This window comes from Lagenorhynchus albirostris, chromosome 18 (genome assembly GCF_949774975.1).
Source record: "Lagenorhynchus albirostris chromosome 18, mLagAlb1.1, whole genome shotgun sequence".
Classification (NCBI taxonomy): Eukaryota; Metazoa; Chordata; class Mammalia; order Artiodactyla; family Delphinidae; genus Lagenorhynchus; species Lagenorhynchus albirostris.
In genome coordinates, this window is record NC_083112.1 from 21,508,070 (window position 1) to 21,528,922 (window position 20,853).

At 43.4% G+C, this 20,853-nt stretch overlaps 2 protein-coding genes across 2 annotated transcripts in view; both read right to left on the bottom strand.

The window, feature by feature from the left end:
- Nucleotides 1-17,017, bottom strand: part of GTF2F2 (general transcription factor IIF subunit 2) — a 153,184-nt gene extending 136,167 nt beyond the window's left edge. Inside the window, exons 1-2 of the mRNA XM_060129191.1 lie at nucleotides 16,772-17,017; nucleotides 2,268-2,341 (exon numbers count right to left, since the gene is read on the bottom strand). Coding sequence (XP_059985174.1) covers nucleotides 2,268-2,341; nucleotides 16,772-16,837 — 140 coding nt within the window. The 5' untranslated portion in view covers nucleotides 16,838-17,017. The remainder of the gene's footprint in view (nucleotides 1-2,267; nucleotides 2,342-16,771) is intronic.
- A 3,060-nt stretch (nucleotides 17,018-20,077) lies between these two features.
- On the bottom strand, nucleotides 20,078-20,463 carry LOC132508899 (phosphatidylinositol N-acetylglucosaminyltransferase subunit Y-like). The gene has a single exon (XM_060129339.1). It carries the CDS (start codon nucleotides 20,461-20,463, stop codon nucleotides 20,287-20,289), a length of 177 nt encoding a protein of 58 aa, XP_059985322.1. The 3' UTR covers nucleotides 20,078-20,286.
- Between the last annotated feature and the right edge of the window lie 390 nt (nucleotides 20,464-20,853).

Consider the following 20,853-nt stretch of genomic DNA (forward strand, 5'->3'; position numbering starts at 1 on the left):
CCAAACAAAGGGTGATCAAGAAAAGGTGATCACAGCACACCCACTACTGTTTATTTAGCATGCTATCTTTAATATTTACCTTAGGGATGAAAGCAGTACTTAGCGCTTACATAGGTTTCCCTAGAGCTTGGCTCCCTTAACTCTGTTTCCCATACCAGCTCCCTCCTCCCCACACCAAAAGATTTTACATTCCTCAACTAGGTATTTTCTTCACACAGGTTTTCAGGAATGCAATATTCATGGTAGGGAAAGGTAGCGAATCTAAACTCAGAAGATTGAGTATCTGTCCAAAGTCTCACTGATAGCAAGTGACAGAGCTGGCACTGGAACCTGTTGGAGTTTTCTTACCACTCAAAGGACTGAATTTAAGCCCAGTTCTGCTATGAAACGTGTAGCTGTTTCTTAAGAAAAGAAGATGTTACTTCTCTCTACCTAACATTAGAACTTTGGATATAAAAGCATGCCCATTTCCAATAAATATCTTGTGAAAACAAAAGGGAGAATTAAAAGATCTGTCTGAAACAAATGCAAGTAAGATAAAGAACAAAAATGTTGATATTTAGGGCATAAACCATGAAAGTATCAAAGCTTCTTACTTTAAAGACATGACATCATCCAAGAACACAGGATTGCTCCTCCAAAGAACAAAACCCAGAGGGTGTCCAAATAACATTTAGAAATTGAGAAGATGAGAAGGAGCCAGCAAGAGAGTGATGTCTCAGAAGTGAGGTGAAAAAAAAGGGTTTGAGGGTAGAAGTGATCAACTATGTCAAATTCTGTTGAAGGTCAATTGAGAAGAGCTGCTAGTTGACTCTTAGATTTAACAATGTGGATGTGGTAGGGGCTTCCCTGGTGACGCAGGGGTTAAGAATCCGCCTGCCAACGCAGGGGACACGGGTTTGAGCCCTGGTCTGGGAAGGTCCCACAAGCCGCAGAGCAACTAAGCCCGTGTGCCACAACTACGGAGTCTGCGCTCTAGAGTCCAAGTGCCACAACTACTGAGCCCACGTGCCACAACTACTGAAGCCCGCGCGCCTAGAGCCCGTGCTCCACAGCAAGAGAAGCCAATGCAATGAGAAGCCAGCGCACCACAGCGAAGAGTAGCCCCTGCTCTCCGCAACTAGAGAAAGCCCGCGCACAGCAACGAAGACTCAACACAGCCAAAAATAAAATAAAATAAATTTTTTTAAAAACTTTTAAAAAAAAAGAATGTGGATGTGGTAGATTGTAAAAAAAAAAAAAAATTTTAGGACTACAAATTATTTGCCTCAAATCCCATCAAGAGGTAGAGTCTACTTCAAGTTACATTTACATTGGGCAAACATGATGCAAGCACAGCTTGCAGAGCACTTGTGTAGTGGGGCTTCCCTCTCTCTTGCTACTAGGAACTCTTTCACCACCATGTGGAGAAGCATGCTGGAGATGAAAAACACGTGGCAACTGCCCCAGCTGACAGCAAGCCAACCACTGGACACATAAATGAGGCCATTCTAGACAGGAAGACCAGCCAGGTCAGCCTCAACCAGAACAGTCTAGAACGGCCCCACAGAATTATAAGCTAATAAAATGGTTTTGTTCTAAGCCACTAAACTTTGGGGTGGTTTGTTATGAAACAAAAACTCAGTGATTAAGAGGTGGATATTGGTGGTATACAAGAGCCATTTGAATGGAGTAGTGGGCATGGAAATCTGATTAGAGCCGGATTAAGAACGAATGGACAGTAAGAGGGGAACACAAGGCCTATGGCTGACACCAGCTGAGCTATGGAGGCTTCCTTTTCAAACAAGGTTATTTTCTCAACCAGGAAACAATACTCTTAGATTGTTTACTAGGTGTTCCCTACCCTCTTCCAAAGCCTCTGTAAATAGGTATGGTGGCACAATGGCAAAATCCTTCTCCTGAAGCCCTTAACTTGGTGCATCCAGTTATGCCCAAGCATACCTCCTCAAAGATGCGGAGCGGATAGATGGATGAGGGAACTACATACTCTGCTCTTCACTGCCAATAGGCTTTACCAATACATTTTACTTGATATTTACACCTTTCATTAGAGGAATGTGTGTGTGTGTGTGTGTGTGTGTGTGTGTGTACACACTAATCCTTACAGGGCACCTAATCATCTCTTGACAAGCCTTGGCATGCTCATTACTTCTTATTTTTCAGGTAAATTCTCAGTTTGCAAAAGAACTCTAATTACATTTAAAAGCACTTGTACAAAAAAATTCAAAAAAGTTTTATAAAATGTCAAAAATTCATAAATAACTTACTTGGCAATCCGCAGTTTCCCAACTTCACCTCTTCCAGGGGCTTTAGTCCATTGCTGTGACAAATATTTAGGAACCTAAAACAAAATAAGACACTATTAGACTATGTTTTAGATGCTAACAAATCTTTTTAAACATAAAGTGATATACGGCTTCTATATATACTTTGTCTGTAATAATTGCTAATTAAGTAGCAAGCTCTCATTATATGTTTTGCACTAAAGAGGTACTAAGATATGTAAGAAATGATTTTAGCTCTCAGTGTTTAAAGTCAGTCGAGTTGATGACACAAAACTAAAACTGGTCATATAACTTAACAATAATGAAGTGCTAACTTATGTTCCCAGATAAGTCCAATAAAAGTTCAGAGATGAGAAAGGCTACCAAAAGAGGCTTCTTGGAGGAGCATAACATTCTGACATGATATTATTATTATTTGTGTGTGTGTGTGTGTGTGTGGGGGGGGGGGGGGGGTACGCGGGCCTCTCACTGCTGTGGCCTCTCCCATTGCGGAGCACAGGCTCCGGACGCACAGGCTCAGTGGCCATGGCTCACGGGCCCAGCCGCTCTGCGGCATGTGGGATCTTCCCGGACCAGGGCACGAACCCATGTGCCCTGCATCAGCAGGTGGACTCTCTACCACTGCGCTACCAGGGCGCCACCTGACATGATATTATTTAGAGACACTACTGAGCTTAAGATGATTCAAAAGTCGTATTTTGTATTTTTATATATTTTACATATATTTATTATGTATAAGATTATAACTGACCAATATGATGAAGGATCTGCTGAAATAAAAGAAATTATTCAATATAACAGCTAGCAGTTATATAATAGTACTTTCCTGACACTTATATGCATTTTTTATACATTTATACCTCACGTCTCTACAGGGAACTTTTTTAAAAATTAATTAATTAATTTTATTTTTGGCTGCGTTGGTCTTCGTTGCTGCATGTGGGCTTTCTCTAGTTGCGGTGAGCGGGGACTACTCTTCTTTGCAGTGCGCGGGCTTCTCATTACAGTGGCTTCTTGTTGCGGAGCGCAGGCTCTAGGCGTGCTGGCTTCAGTAGTTGTGGCACGCAGGCTCAGTAGTTGTGACTTGTGAGCTCTAGAGCACAGGCTCAGTCGTTGTGGCCCACAAGCCTAGCCGCTCCGCGGCATGTGGGATCTTCCCAGACCAGGGCTCGAACCCGTCTCCCCTGCATTGGCAGGCGGATTCCTAACCACTGCACCACCAGGGAATATCCCCATTTTCCAGATTATGAATTTGGAGCACCCAGGGATTATAAAATGTAGCCAAGGGTATATAATTAGCAAATGAGGAGCCAGGATTCAAACCCAGGCAGTGTGGTTCCAGCATCTATGTTCTTAACTGTGTTGTGTCTGACATTAGATATATGTAATCAGAAGGGTTTTCATTCTCAAAAAGATTAAGGGAATATATGCTGAATGTCTACTGTGGACCTTATCTCATTTCTTCTAACAAGTAGTTTGAACTCGGGAATCAGTGCGTACTTTTAAGGTATGCTCCATGCTTTATATGTACATGTAAAGTATGAAGCATAATGCCTCACACAAACAAGCATTCAGTGAGCGTCAGGTGTCATTATTATTTCCCATAGTAATCCTGGAATGATAACATGAACATGAATGTGTAACTGAGTCAGAGAGACCTTCCAAGGCTGGAAAGGAAAAAAAAATTCTATCTAGCACAATTTCTTTTGCAAAAAGAACCACTTGACCATTAGTCAAACAAACAGCAGTGCTCTGGATATAGTAAAAATTCAAGAATAAAAGAAGACCCTAATGGTGTTTGTTCATTCTTTACACTGAACTATACTGAACAACTACCGTGTCAGACAATATGCTAGAAAAGATGAAGGGGAAGGGAGCCAACAGTGTCAGGTACAGGGCTACACATGTTACACCCACTATGCCATTTAATCCTCCCAATCACCCTGCAAAATTGCTGCCGCTCTCCTCATTCTATATATAAGAAAACCGAGGCTCAGGGGGTTGAAATAACATGGTTAGCTAGTGTCAGCCACGAGAGGCCTCCAGATCGGTCAGATGCTCTCTTTGTTATACAACTAAATAAGAGTATGTAAAAGGTCCTAAAGGAAAAGGGGTTTTGAAGATTCCACATCTTAAAGTTTCAACTACACTGCACTCCACTTATTCATGCACGCTTAGAGGATTTGGCAAACTCCTTCTGCTAACTGTATCTACCTATTAGGTCTCCTTTGATTACCAACGAGAAGAAAACCCACTTAGTCATACAGAGGATTTACTGGCAAAAGTAACTAAAAATTCCAGAGGCAGTTTTAAAGTGGCTTGATTAAGGGCTCAAATGATGTAACCAGGCCTCTTTCACCATCTCTCATCTCTTCTCACCACACTGACTCATTTCTTTGACAGCCTTCCCCCTTGTGTAGCAAGATGGCTGAAAGCCGCTCCTGAAGAGCAAGAGTTCTCCTTCCCCAAATCCCCAGCAGAACTGTAATTGTCTCTCGTGGCTTTGACTAGGTCATGTGTCCTTCTTTGGGCCTATTACTGAACCCACAGATGAGATCCTTGCACTGTCAGCCTGAGTCAATGACACCTCTGGCGAGGGACAGTCAATGCCATTAGAATCACACAGACTGAAGAGGGAGCACTAAGTAAGTGCTGTTACAGTGTCAGAGCAAGAGGATACTGGTTAGTCAAAGAAGCAAATGTCAACATTACCTGTCAGAACTAAATACAAGATCTGAAACTGATCTGGACAAATACTGTTACAACATCAAATAAAACCCTGAATCCTTGAACTATGTAAATTATTCCCTCATGGCCTCAATCTTGAAATACTGCCTAACAAGTGAGCCTTTGCTTCTTGCTTGTCTTTGATTTTTAGCCCCAGGGAACCTTCTTGTCAATTACTCTAACACAAAGAGAAAATTATGTTCTACAGATAGCAGCCTACTCTACCAAGCGATCACAAGCGGTATTCCCTAACAAAGTCTTTAGGGGAAAGATGGTGGCTTTTCTTCATCATATTCCAAGTTACTGATTCAAATCAGCCCTACATTTACATACTGTAAAACTTTCTCGTTATCAGTAACAGTATCCCTCTCCGCAAACTGTATTTCAAGGAACAATTCTGACCACCACCTCCTAACTTCCTGGCCCTTTCCTTAGTACTTCGACTCCAACAATTCTTCCATCCCTCAAATCATAGACTCTACATCTGTACCCTGTCCCTGTCTGCTTATGTCCTCACGCCTCTCTTTAACGGAGCTACATTTCACAACCCATCATTATAACCATTCTCTTGCCCCTAACTCCCTCCATCATACTGGCCTGGCAGAACCTAATCCTGATTAAAGCCAAGCTATACTACTACTTATTTTATTAATTTATCTATTTATTGTTTTATTTGATCGTGCTCTATTCTTCCTCTACACTTGCACCTGAGCAGCTGAAGAAAAACAATCATGCTCAACAGTCTCCCTTGAAATACACGGCTACTAACATCAAGTAAGCCCTTCAAGATGCCCGGCAATTTAACGACCTCCCTGGTCAATTCTCACCTGCAGTGGGAAAGCCACTGCAGACAGGTCACATGTTCTTTTCACTCCTCAAATACGTAACACTTCTTCCTTCCTCTTCCACTGAGGAAAGACGAACAATCAAAAGGATACTTCCAAATCTACCACTTAGGACTTCCCTGGCAGTCCTGTGGTTAAGTCTCTGAGATTCCACTGCACGGGGCGCGGGTTCGACTCCGCATGCCTTGAGAACTCAGATCCTGCATGCCATACCGCTTGGCCAAAAAATCAGTCAGTCAGTCAATCAATCAATCTACCGCTTAGCCACAGGTGGGGCCTTTACTCTGCTTTCCCCTTTTAACAGGTGAACTATGTATGGCCAATCCCTCCAGGTGTGCACTGAATTTTTCCCTGTAGTCTAATCAAGGACAGCTTTCTTTCAATTCTACCCTTTCCTCCACTCCCTTTACGTAATCATTCCCCCATCGCAGTAACAATGATGATGGTGAGAGCTAACACTCAGAGCGCTTACTAAATGTGGCAGAAGACTCTAAGATGGCCCCCAATGATCCCCACCTCCTGATATTCGCACCTTTGGGTAACTGCCTCTCGCTGGGTGAGAACAGGACCTGCGACTTCCTTCTGGTCGATGCAATATGGCAAAGGTGATGGATGGGATGTTACTCCTGTGATTAGGTTACATCAGATTGTGATCTCTGTCTTGCTTCGAAGCCCATGTGGCAGGAAACTAAGGGCAGGCTCCAGCCGACAGTCAGCTAGGAATTTAGGCCCTCAGTCCCACAACCTTAGAGGAACTGAATTCTGCCAGCCACGGAACCTTGGAAACAATCTTTCCACAGGCACAGCTTCAGCTGAGAGTCCAGCCCTGGCTGACACCCGGACTGCATCCTGTGAGAGACTCTGAAGCAGAGGACCCAGGTAAGCCACACCAGGACTCCTGATCCACAGAAACTATGAAATAATAAATGCACACTATTTTAAGCTACTAAGCCTGTGGTGATAATGTTATATAGCAATAGATAACTAACACATTAAATGACAAGCACTCTTTTAAATGTTTTAAATATATTAACCATTTAACTCTCACACAATCCTTTTATTGTCTCCATTTTACAAATGAGGAAACTGAGGCACAGGGAGGTTAGCAAAGTAATTCATGATCACACACCTGGTAAGGGCAGGCTCTGAAGTTCTTTCCAGCCACTGTCCCGTCTCTCTGCCTCTCTACAGCAAAGCTCTTGGAAGAGCCGTCTCTGCTGGCTGACTACAGTTCCTCCTCTGCCACTTTGTTCTGCTCTAGACAGGCTTCCCTGCTACTACTCTGCTGAAACTGGTTCCCATGGTTACAAAAGCTCGCCATATCGCCAAGTCAATGTTTAGTCCTCGTCTTGCAGACCTATCAACAATATTTGAGAACTTACTGTTTCCTCCTTCTTCAAACACTTTCTTTACTTGGCTTCACGTCACTCTTGGAGTGACGTGATATAATTGTATCTAATACAAGCAATTGCCAAGTAGAGTCCTACTTCTCTGGACTCTCCTTTTTTGGTCTCCACACATATAGATTTTCATCTTCCTGACCTCTTAACCTCAGAGGGCCCTGATTTCAGTCCTCAGACCTTTCTTCTTCTCTATCCACACTCAATCTTATGTAATCTCATCCAATCTCTTGACTTTAAATACCCTCTGTATATTGACAACTCCCAAATTTATAGCTCTCCCCTCCAAATCCCAACTTATATATTCAACTGCCTACTCAAACTCTCCATCTGAATATTCACTAGATATTTCAAACTCAAAATATCCACACCAGAACTCTTATTTCTCCCTCATAAACCTGTTCCTCCTGCAATTTTCCTATCTCAGTAAAAGTCGACTCCGTCCTTCCAGGCACTCAGTCTGAAACTGGAGTTACCCTCAAATAGCTCCTTTTTTCTCACATTCCACATCCAATTAACTGACATAGCCTGTCAGCAACACCTTCAAATTATATCCGGACTCCATGTCCTTCTCACCAATTCCAGGGTTACCAGCCTAATCCAAGTCACCATCATCTCTTGTAACAGCCATCTCTTACTGTAATAGCCTCCTGATTCCCTTGCTTCCACTTTTGTCCATGCACACTTCAGTCTCAGTACAGCAGCCAGAGTGACCATATTAAAACCAAAGTCACATGATACTGTCCTGCTCAAAGCCTTTCAATTTAACAGACATCTACATAGTGCTTAACATGTGCCAGGTACTTTTCTAAGCACTTTAAAATTTTACTTCACTTAATCCTCATAACAACTCTATTATTATTCCATTTTGCAGATGAAGAAACGAAGGCACCAAAAAGTTATCATTTGTCCAAAGTCTCACAATTACTAGCGGTGGGAAGCCAGGATTCTAACCTAGGCAGTCTAGCTCCACAATCAGCATGCCAAGCTGCCCCTCTATGGCTACTCGCTTCCCATGTCACTCACTCATTGTAAAAATCCTCTATCATGTCTTAGATGATTCAGCCCTCTGCAATCCATGGCCTCATGGATCTATGGATTCATGACCCTCCTACTGCCTTCACTCACTTGACTCTAATCACACAGATCTGTGAACATTCCCAACACCATCCCAGCCGAGGGCCTTTGATTCGTTGTTACTTCTGTCTGGAATGCTCTTCCTCCAGATATCTGAAGGGCATCCCCATAACTTCCTTCAGGTCTCTGCTCAAGGCCCACCTTATCAGTGAGGCCCTTCCCCACGCCATTAAAATAGCATCCCCAGCTACCTTCTACACCTTTTACCCTGATTTGTTTTTCTTCAGAGCACTTATCACCTGCTATATACATATCTGTTTATTGTCCATTCTCCCTCCCCATTAGAATGCAATCTGCACGAGGTAGATATTTTGTGTGTTTTGTTTACTGCCACATCCCTAGCATCTAGAATAGCCTGGCACACAGTAGGAACAGAGTTATTATTTTAATGACTGGATATTGTTGAAGAAATGTTAGTGTAATGAAAATGATGGTGTTATTAGGATAAATCCAGGATACAGAATTTAATTTTAATAACTTTCACTGCATTCTCAAAGGGAAACCTTATTTCAGATATCTACCTTAAAATAAGGGGGAAGAGAGGAAAACACCAATAGTAGAGTGGAGCATTTTCCAACCTGCCACTGTCCCCTCATTGCTGGTTCCCTGAAATGTTATTAAGATAAAGGGAAGACAAGAATGTTCTGGAGCTCTTGAGGCTTCCTTGGTGGTGCAGTGGTTAAGAATTCGCCTGCCAATGCAGGGGACATGGGTTCGATCCCTGGTCCAGGAAGATCCCACATGCCACGGAGCAACTAAGCCTGTGCGCCACAACTACTGAGCCTGTGCTCTAGAGCCCGTGAGCCACAACTACTGAGCCTGCACTCTAGAGCCTGTGAGCCACAACTACTGAAGCCCTTACGCCTAGAGCCCGTGCTCTACAACAAGAGAAGCCACCGCAGTGAGAAGCCCGCGCACCACAACGAAGAGTAGCCCCCGCTCGCCACAACTAGAGAAAGCCTGCGTGCAGCAACGGAGACCCAACACAGCCAAAAATAAATTAATTAATTAATTAAAAAAAAAAAGAATGTTCTGGAGCTCTTGATGAGACCACTGTTCTTCAATACATTAACCAGTTCAGAAGATTCTATGATCAAACTGCTGGAGAATACAATTTAGGCCACCAAACAACAAGACAATAGTTCTAAGTGAAGTAAGTATATATCATACACTAAAACAAATTTAAGAATCAAATCCAGTACAATAATTGTATCTAATACAAGCAATTGCCAACTAAAACAAAGATTACGTCCCAGAAGTTAATTGATAAAAAAAAGTTTGGAACTCATACTGCATTGTCATCATTATTATAATAAAACTGTAAGTTCCCATGGAACTTCCCGGGTGGTCCAGTGGTTAAGACTCTGCGCTTCCAGCTGCAGGGGGCGCGGGTTCAGTCCCTGGTCGGGGAACTAAGACCTGGCATGCTGCGTGCAATGTGGCCAAAAAAAAGGAAAAAAGTAAGTTCCCAGGTAAGCCTACCAGCTTATTTAATTCAAAAGGTTGCCAAAATACTATACCCTTGTAATGAAAAATAGAATACAATGAGGATACTATGTCAATCATATATAACTTTCTACACCAAGAGCTTATGGAAATGGGCTTCCCAGAAGTCCCAGCCCATTAAGTTGTGAAAAAAAGAGGTAGAAGGAAAAGGAAAAATAATGGTATACATGGTTCCAAGGCTCCAAAATACTTTTTTTTGGACAGCTGATATTTTTATTTTAATTTTATTTTTAAGATTTAATTTTATTTATTTTTGGCTGCGTTGGGTCTTCGTTGCTGCACGCAGGCTTTCTCTAGTTGTGGCGAGCGGGGGCTACTCTCTGTTGCGGTGTACGGGCTTCTCTTGTTGCCCTAGGCTCATGGTCAGTAGTTGTGGCGCGCAGGCTCTAGAGCGCAGGCTCAGTAGTTGTGGTGTGCGGGCTTAGTTGCTCCGTGGCATGTGGGATCTTCCCAGGGACCAGGATGGAACCCATGTCCCCTGCAGTGGTAGGCAGATTCTTATCCACTGCGCCTCCAGGGAAGCCCCTGGACAGCTGATATTTTTAATTAAAACATTATATTTTATTTTTAAGGTGTACAACATGATGATTTGATATATGCAGTGAAATGATTACGCTAGTCAAGCTAATTAACATATCGTCTCCTCACATAATTACCTTTGTTTCTGGATGAGAACACCTGAATTCTATTCTTAGTAAATTTCTGCAAAACACTCTTGTCAACATGTCACTTGTGAGATATCCGTGTTGTTTCCACTGTCTACACATTCATTAAAGAAAATGAGATGGAGACAAGATAATGGGTACAGCGATGTTTGCTCAGATTTCCCAAGACCAGAAAATGACTCACTTAAGCATTATTTCCTCAGGGAACCTCCCTTGACCTCCCAAACTAAGTCAAGTTCCTTTGCTATTCATACTCACACAACAGTACTCCTTGCTTCAGTGCCCTCATCTGTCTGGAACTGCCTTCATTAGGACTTGACTGATGTCTCTCTCCAGCACAGACTACAGATCCGAGTTTACAGAGCCCAGGCCTGTCTGTTCTTGCTCACCATAACACACTCAGAGCCCAGAACAATGACTGGCGATCACTGAAAGCTTGTTGGATGAATCAATCCGCTCGCTCAAGCTACAGGTCAATTTTAAGGTCAACAGTGCCTTTGAATCCAAGGTGCTAAGGTGATATATACAGTAGTTACTCCCCTAAGCTTGTTTGCCAACTTTGCGTCATCAAATATCCAGTTCCCCAACTACTAGTCTCCAAAGCCCTGTTTCTCCCAGAGTACTGGACACTGTATTAGACAGTGATGTGACACCCTTTTCCTCGTTTAGGATTGAAGGCCTTATTCCCCTAGCTGCTGGGAGTGACCACAGAGAGCCCTCAGCTGTTAGCTCTCTGTGGAATTGCCTCCACTGAAGACAGGCCCTTTGGCCACGATCGCCCACTGTTCCTGGGGCAAACCACCCTGTGCCCAATCCTGCATAAGTTCTTTTCCTTCCACAGGTGATGGTCCCAGGAGCACTCCATAACAAACCTCTGCATGCTAACCTTCTCCTCAGAACCAGCTTCCCTGGGAACCCAACCTATGACGGGCAGCTTCTACTCACACGTTTACTTGAAGGTCAACATATGGAGCTGACAAGACCTAAGGCCATAAAAACAGTCCCAGGGCTTCCCTGGTGGCGCCGTGGTTGAGAGTCTGCCTGCCGATGCAGGGGACACGGCTTCGTGCCCCGGTCCAGGAGGATCCCGCATGCTGCGGAGCGGCTGGGCCCGTGAGCCATGACTGCTGAGCCTGCGTGTCCGGAGCCTGTGCTCCGCAGCGGGAGGGGCCACCACAGTGAGAGGCCCGCTTACCGTAAAAAAACAAAAAACAAAACAAAACAAAAAAAACACAAAGTCCCCCACCTCACCTCTGGTCTCCAGGGAGATGATTCATTAAAGAGAACCAAGGGGAAAAAAAGACATTTCCTGGGCTTCCCTGGTGGCGCAGTGGTTAAGGGTCCGTCTGCAAATGCAGCGTACATGGGTTCGTGGCCCCGTCTGGGAAGATCCCACATGCCATGGAGCGGCTGGGCCCGTGAGCCATGGCCGCGGAGCCTGTGCGTCCAGAGCCTGTGCTCCGCAATGGGAGAGGCCACAACAGTGAGAGGCCCACTTACCGCAAAAAAAAAAAAAAAAAAAAAAAGACATTTCCTATTCCTGGCATAAGCTTTGTAGCCAAACAGACCTAAATTTGAATTACTGTTCCATGCTTGGGCAAGATAATTAACCTCCCTAAGCCTCAATTTTATCATCTGAAAAATATAATTAGTACCTACTTCACAGGTTTGCTGTGTAAAATACTTGGTACATTATAAATATAAGTTCCTTTTTCTCCTGCAAGACTTCGGGGTATCACCCATTCCGGTTTCATCTCTCCCTGGTACATTGTTTTCTCTCTGGCTGCCAATGTCCAACTGTTTAACTGTCTGTGAAAAAATAAAAGTTGAGCTTGGTGGCGTTTGAGTTGTTGAATGGAGGACCCAATATTCACAGGGGATGGTGTCCATCTCTCTTGTCCTGATCCTCTCCTCCAACAAGTATCAATCAAAATGCTTATAAGAGGAAGGCTGATGGGGCTTGAAACACACCTTTTTGCTGGCTAGGGAGCTGTTGGTTGGACCCATTGCAGCGCTTGTCAATACCTCCACCTGTCCATTTCCCTCAAAAGATAGCATTTCTTATAATTCAAGCTCCAGTATGATATTCATTACTTACAAAACCCCCACCACTCCTAAAAACCCTGCCAGCTGTATCTCCCCCTCTTCCCCATCAGGTACCCTACCCTCCTGCCAATCATAACTAGATAAGATGATTTTTTTCCAGAAGTCTAAATATTGGAGGCTGGGCTTCCCTGGTGGTACAGTGGTTGAGAATCCACCTGCCAATGCAGTGGACACGGGTTCGAGCCCTGGTCCGGGAAGATCCCACATGCCGCGGAGGAACAAAGCCCGTGCGCCACAACTACTGAGCCTGTGCTCTAGAGCCAATGAGCCACAACTACTGAGCCCACGTGCCACAACTACTGAAGCCCGCGTGCCTAGAGCCCGTGCTCCACAACGAGAAAACACCGCAATGAGAAGCCCTCGCCCCGCAACTAAGAGTAGCCCTCACTTGCCGCAACTAGAGAAAAGCCTGCGTGTGGCAACGGAGACCCAATGCAGACAAAAATAAATAAATAAATTTTAAATAAATATTGGAAGCCAAACAAAAGAACTATGCTAAAATTTTTTTAAGTATCATTTTTAGATCCTGATTTGGTACCGGGTGTGTAGTAGTAGTGTGGCCAGCTGGCAACCTAACAATGGCATAGACTAAGCAACAGAAATAGGGCAATGCAAACTACAAGGGACTAGCTCCCTGACCAGGTGAAAACTGCCGCTGTTTATGTTTCTTAGCAGGTGGCATCTATTGTGAAGTTAAATCCAATCATGTCTATTATCTATCAAAACTCATTTAGATCATCATTGTCTTGTAGATTTAAGATATTCAAAACCCCAGAAATGGCATTTCATTAGGCCAGACCAGTTACAGGTAGTGGATATTCTGGTACACAATCTTCCACTATATTTGCCTTTTCCTGAACACACTCACCAGCCCTGCTGGGAAGTCTTTTCTAACTAATCAACTCCATAGGCTCTTCTTAAATGTTACCTTCCCCAAAGTCTTCCCTGTTCCCACCTGACAACTTTTTTCCTACTTAAAACTCTCAGAGGGCTTCCCTGGTGGCGCAGTGGTTGAGAGTCCGCCTGCCGATGCAGGGGACGCGGGTTCGTGCCCTGGTCCGGGAAGATCCCACATGCCGTGGAGCAGCTGGGCCTGTGCATCCGGAGACTGTGCTCCACAATGAGAGAGGCCACAACAGTGAGAGGCCCGCGTACCCGTACCGCAAAAAAAAAAAAAAAAAAAAACCTCTCAGAGATCTTGTATGTATAGCCCTTACTTGTATTTATCCTTTTCTATACCTGTCTAGTGATGGAATTAATAAAATATGAACAAAATGGCCCATAAACTTGCAACACTCTAGGAAGAAACTCATGTATTTTACAACAAATGATCCTCAAAGATCAGAACTCAAGGCGTTATTTATAAGAAATATTAACGTGTACTGAAAAGATTTAAAGTCGTATGTAGTTCTATTCACAAATTCTAATTGGGTAAGAATGAAAACAAACTCTATAAACAACATATTATATTTTAATATCACACAAAGCAAGCTGAAAATGAAATTAACCATTATAACTTGAAGCTCTCATATAATTTATTCCTATAATTCAGAAATAAAAATCCAAATATGCTTAGGATATGGGCATGAAAATCATACTGGATGCTAATCCCAGAGCAAATGAAACAAATTCAAACTATCTGACAGGTGTGAAAATCAAACCTCGTTGCCTACTAGTATTCCTTTAACTAAAGCAGAAATAAAAGTTGTCAAACAAAGAGGGAACATGAATGGATTTTAGAACAGAAAGTATTTGATAGCAATTCTCATCCTCTTTAAGAGATAAGGTTGTCAGAGAACAAGAACTGGCAAAAAAAAAAAAAGTCCTTTCACACTCTGGAAAGATGTAGTATTTGCAAGCCTGTTACTTTTCTTTGATACATAAGGTTAGAAAAAGAAGAAATACTACAGGCCAAGTTGATGTAAGGAAACAATGATACAGCAAACAATAAATAATTGAAACATTATAACTACCTTTATAAAACAGAACAAATCATTAGTCTGAGGTAAGTTTTTAAAGTGATAAAATGTATTCAAATGGCCATATATGAAAGAACACTAAAATTTCTTAACTTTAGATTCATTGCTTTCTTTCACATCCTCATTTAGTCAGTCACCACATCCTGACAACTTTTGCTGAAAAAGTTTCCCTAACTTCTCAGAATTCACTATCAAATGCCTATGATCCTGTGATAATTTTCTAGTTTTGACTCTAATTTTGCTATCTTCCCCTCAAGTTTTTTTTCCCCCTAAAAGAATCATTTGCATCCCTGCCTTACTCAAAAACCTCCAAAAGTTTCCTCACTTCTTGTAGACTAAAGTTAAAACATCCCCATTTCACAATGTGACAGTATCAGTATACAGTCCCAAGCCTCTACTCGAGGCATAATAATCTCCTCTCTGATTTTCAGGATACAGCATGTTACTGTGCATTTTCACTCTTGCATTTCAGTTCCACTCTCCATGGTATACTACAGAGATACTATGGGTGGCCTCTGTCCACCCATCCAAATCTCTCTGTAAGGCAAACAACATTTCTTGAGCATTTACCGTGCTCCAAGCACAAACACATCATCTCAAGCTTCACCATCTTTTCAAGCTCTTTCAGTCTGTAAAGGAGCTCTCCTCCCTAATGATTCCCCTCCATTTAGCATGCAGGAGGAGAGAGATGTTGCTGCACACGGGCTTTCTCTAGTTGCGGTGAGCGGGGCCTACCTACTCTTCGTTGCGGTGCGCTTCTCAATGCGGTGGCTTCTCTTGTTGCGGAGCACGGGCTCTAGGCGCGCGGGCTTCAGCAGTTGTGGCTCGCGGGCCCTAGAGCGCAGGCTCAGTAGTTGTGGCGCACGCAGGGGGTTTAGCTGCTCCGCGGCATGTGGGATCTTCCCAAACCAGGGTTCAAACCCGTGTCCCCTGCATTGGCAGGCGGATTCTTAACCACTGCGCCACCAGGGGAGTCTCTACTCCATTATTTAAATCACACTGATATCGCCGTGATAAGTCAAATGAGTACCAGAGACTAAGGCTAGCAATGAAGAATAAGAGTTCATTCATTCATTCATCACAAATCTGAGCTATTACCATGTGCCAAACACAGTTCGGGGTGTGACAGGCAAGGAGCCTAGTCTTGAGAAATGTGACTGTGCGTGTGCTGGGGAAAAACAGGTAACCAACACTGAACACAGAATCACTTTGGACTCTGACAAGTGCTTTGAAGAATATAATACAGGTTCGACTGACTAGCGAATAAGCATAAGAGAGCTACTTCAGAGAGGCAGACAGGACGGGCCTCTCAGATTTAACTGATGAAAACTCAGCCATGTGATATAAGTTTTTAAAAATCTAACAAACCAAGGTCCCTACATTTTACTTGAGTTTCGGATACTGTCACAATCACATTTTGAACATGCATATGTCTTATGAAACCCTCCTAAAAGACAACACTCCCCAATATGAAAAAGTAAAGCACAAATACTGTGTTCACTAAGGGCTAATCAAGATTGCTGTCTTTACAAAACAAAACAAAACGAAAGACATTTGCTGACAGTTTCACGAGACCAGGTCTTGCTCTAAAAGAACACTCCAGTCCACGGCTTCTCCTTTCCTGAGTTCAGAGCTCTCTCAGCTCTCCTGAGAACTGCATAAGAACCAACAACCTAAAAGAACACTTTAAGGGTACGCAGAGACCAGTTCTACTTTCTGGCTGAGAAAATTCTAACAGGAAGCAGACACTCAACTTCCTTATACAGACTGGTAACTAAAATCAGTTTCACCAAGAGAAGATGCAGAAATTTTTCAGCTTGGGGTTAAATGCACCGCTCACATTGGGGGACACCAAGACAGGGCCCCAGAAAAACCAGGTCGTGGGGAAAGGAGATCCATGCCAGGCAGGTTCGGGCTCTTAACTGGCTGAAAAACACTGGGCGTCCCTTAAATAATCTTCTCGTCTGCAAACGAGCATAACAATGAGTCCTGCCTCTCAAGATAACTGAAGCTCTAATAAGAAGGCCGTAAAGAACTTTAAAAGGCGCACGGGGTGGGACAGTCTCAAGTCACTGAAACTACTTTAAGGAGGAGCGCAAGCGGGAGCCGCGCAAACCTTACCTTGACCAGCCACACTCCGGTGTTCTGCTTGGCGCCTGTCAGATCCAGTTCCCCGCGCTCGGCCATGGGTCTGTCGCCGGCGGAGGCGTGCGGGCCAGAGCAGCGGCCCCGGAAGCTGGGGGACTGAGAAGCGAGGGACCGGAGCACAGCGCAAGCCGGAGCCGGAGGCTGACTGTGAAGAGCCGGGGTCCACCTGCTGGGACGCTGGGATCCCGGGAAAAGAGGAACACGCCGCCGGGAGCCGGGAACTGCGCCTGCGCGCTGCTACCGTCAGTACGGCGCACTGCTGCAGACAAACTTCCTGAGCAGGCAACTTCTTGAGTGGGTGTGGCTACTGCCCGTGGGCTGTGCCCGAGTGATTAGAGCATCAGGTGGGATGGGCCAAAACGTCAGTAATACTTTCAAAGACTAGGTCAGCGTAACTGAAGAAAGAAGGTGTCAAAACAGAAAACTGGGGTTCAAAGAGACAAAGGCTGTCAGTATCTGTCCAACCCTGGCCAAGGAGAGAGAGACAGCATTTGGAGGACAGGGTAGGAGTAATAAAGTGAATTAGCACAAGTGGTCTCAATTGAAAGGCACCTGAGCACCTCCAATTAAACAAGCAGAGTACACCCCTTTTAGACTCCAAAACCCGGAGCCCTGTAATTAGGTCAATAACAATAGACATGTAACAGACGAATCTGATTGTTAAACTTCCCTGCTTATAGAATTTCCTCTCTCTCTTCTTGCCTCTAGAATAAAATTCAATCCTCTCCACACAGGCCCTCTCAGTTTGATACCTGCCACTCAATGCACCACACATCCAACCACACCTAACCCATCAGACCTCCCTGAATACAGCAGAATGTTCCTCAATTATTTCAGAGCCTCTGCACACCGGATTCCCTTTACTCAGATGACCTATTCTTCCCTTACCCTCATTCTCACCTCTGTCTTCTGATTGGCAGACTCCTACTTAGGTGTCAAGACTAATGGAAATGTCACTTCCTATGAGATCTTTTATCAACTCCCCCAGAGGAAGTTTCATTTTTCTTCACATCACAGTGTGCGATACTTAGCACGATGCACTATAATATACATGTTTACATGCTGCCTTTGCTTTCTAGACTATGAGCTCCTCCTAGGCAGAAATAGTGTTTTATTCATTTTTTATTCACAGCATCTGGCACAATGCTTGACACCTGTCAGATTTCAATAGGCTTTGGCTGAATGAACATTTGCTGGAAGAGAAACAGACAGTAAGATATTGTAAGAATGGCAAGTAATGTATTGAATCCTGCATCAGAACCATACACATAATTGAAGAAATTCCATGTCTGTGCAGCATAAGGCTAGAAAAAGCTGTCAGGTCACTGAGATAAGCTGGGAAAACTAACAGTTAAAATAGGAGACGAGGCATGTGTTAAAAAGGAAGATTGCATTCTTGTGTTACAGCTTGGGAAATGGCCTTAAAGATATAAAGGACAAGTGGATAAAGAGAGCTGCTTTAAGCTTTGATCAAATAGAAGGAATAAATTAAAATATGAGACCATAAGAGAAGAGACTTAATGTAGTCTGGATGACCCTAGTAATGACCTTTAGAGTAAAGGATTAGAACCTTGGCCTTGATCTGTGGCTTATGGGAAGCCTAAAAATGTGTGTGTGTGTGTGTGTGTGTGTGTGTGTGTGTGTGTGTATGTGTGTGTGTTTACAGGGATTGGGGGAGAACAAATAGCTAAAGAAGAAGAAATGCCTAGAGAAGAAAGGAAAAAGTGAATATTTTTAAATGATTATATAAGGAAGAAGAAGAAGAAAAAACTTATTGAGCACCTCATCCTCCTACATTGCTGAATAAAGAACAGACTTCTTCTATCTGTCCTTTGCAAATTTCCTTCCAGCTTGAAGAGGATGCTTACGAGCTGTGAGAGGAAAGGAGGATGCGGGCTCCATGAAGCAGATTCACAGATTTACTTTGGAGACCAGCAGGGTAACGTATATTACAGCTAGATCCTTCACCCTCCTAAGGGCCTATTATATGCCAGACATCGATAATTTTGGCTGGATAATAAAAACATCCAGCTTTATGTTCTTTCCACCATGATCCCATACCCTTAATATCCATTCCCACACAGGTTCTATGGATTTCTGCTTGTGGTCAATTAGGCATATCCAGTGCAGATATTTTAGGTATCTCTATTGCCCAATGATGCCAGAGACCATTAGTGTTCTCTTTACTACTTGAAATAGAGTCATTAGCATCTTTAAATCTAATTAGGTTAGACAGCCAGTTCCAAAAACCCAGAACCAATTTAGGAAAACCTATCCTTAACACCCTGTTCCTCTAGGATCACTCTCAGTACCAAATAAGTATTAGGGTTCTCCAGAGAAACACATGATAGATAGATAGATAGATAGATAGATAGATAGATAGATAGATAGGCATTTACTGTATAGGAATTGGCTCACATGATTATGGAGGCTGAGAAGTCCTAAGATCTGCATTTGGCAAGCTGAAGACCAGGAGAGCCAAAGGTATGCTTCTAGTCTGAGTTCAAAGGCCTGAGAGGCAGGAGAGATGATGGTGTAAGTTCCAGTCCAAATCTGAAGGCAGGAGATGATTAATGTTCCAACTTGAAGACAGGCAGAGAGAGTGCATTCCCCCTTACTGAACCTTTTTTTCTACTTTGGCCTTCAACTGATTGGGTGAAGCTCAACCATACTGGGGAGGACAATCTGCTTTACTCACTCTACTGATTCAAAGGTTAATTCATCCAGAAATACCCTCACAGACACACCCACAATAACCTTGGACCAAATATCTGGACAAACTGAGGCCCAGTCAGGTTGGCACATAAAATTAACCATCACAGACAGATACAGAGGTCACCACACAAAAAGGAAACTCACAAATTCTTTACTCTCCCAGATGATTGACTAGTCAAGTTTTTTTTTTAATGGAAAATGTCAATACCTTATCTTATTATTATTAATGTAAGTATGTGATGCCAAAGAAATGAAGGTAATTTTACAAACTCAGAATTTTGGCAAACACAAGAAATTTCCACTTTATTACAGTTTTATACCACATTAGTTCAAACGCATTTCTCTGCAGTTCCTTCAACAGAGCTCCTCTGGAATTATTTCAGTCATCCTTAACATGTGACTTTACCAAAGACTTTGAATGTAAAATAAACGTATAAAATTTCAAATTACTAACTTTTAATTATGAATGGGATAGGAAATAAAGTCATCAGATGATGGCCGGGGATATTAATTTCCAACAAGACACTTTGTTGAAATGTTTTTTCTGATACCCCAGATATAAATGAGAACCTTCAAAAAATAAAGGGCAGAACCAAAGTACAATAAAGAAGCCTCCGCAGCTTAAGCCTCCCATAGTCCTAAACCTCTGACAGAAGCTAGGCAAAGCATCTTTCTTGCAAATTAAGTGGGTTTCCAGTATTTCCATGTAGTTGAGCTTTCAGGGACAGACACTCAAGCATATCCTTAGGATACACCATCTTGGCTTGGTTGTATTAATTATGCCTGAAGAGTTTAATACCCATCCAAGTCCATAGGTGGAAGAACACATAAACGGGTATGGTAATCAACAAGAGCAGACTGTAAGAGCACACCACAGAGGCCGAGTATAACAGTCCTGCTAAAGAGACCAATGGAATAAGGGCAGTCAATGTAGAAAGAGGCAGAAACATTCTTTTCCTCCACTTTTTACACACCACTCTGACTTTTTTCTTTTTATATAGATTTATTTATTTTATCTATTTCGTTGCTGCATGCAGTCTTTCTCTAGTTGTGGCGAGCGGGGGCTACTCTTCGTTGCGGTGCGCGGGCTTCTCATTGCGGTGGCTTCTCTTGTTGCAGAGCACGGGATCTAGGTGTGCTGGCTTCAGTAGTTGTGGCACATGGGCTCAGCAGTTGTGGCTCGTGGGCTCAGTAGTTGTGGCTCATGGCCTCTAGAGCACAAGCAGTAGTTGGGGCACATGGGCCTAGTTGCTCCGTGGCATCTGGGATCATTCCCCGGACCAGGGATCGAACCCGTGTCCCCTGCATTGTTAGGCGGATTCTCAACCACTGTGCCACCA

What these genes read in the sequence shown, in the direction of transcription:
- LOC132508899 (XM_060129339.1), bottom strand. Translation starts at nt 20,463, where the DNA reads ATGTTTCTGCCTCTTTCTACATTGACTGCCCTTATTCCATTGGTCTCT.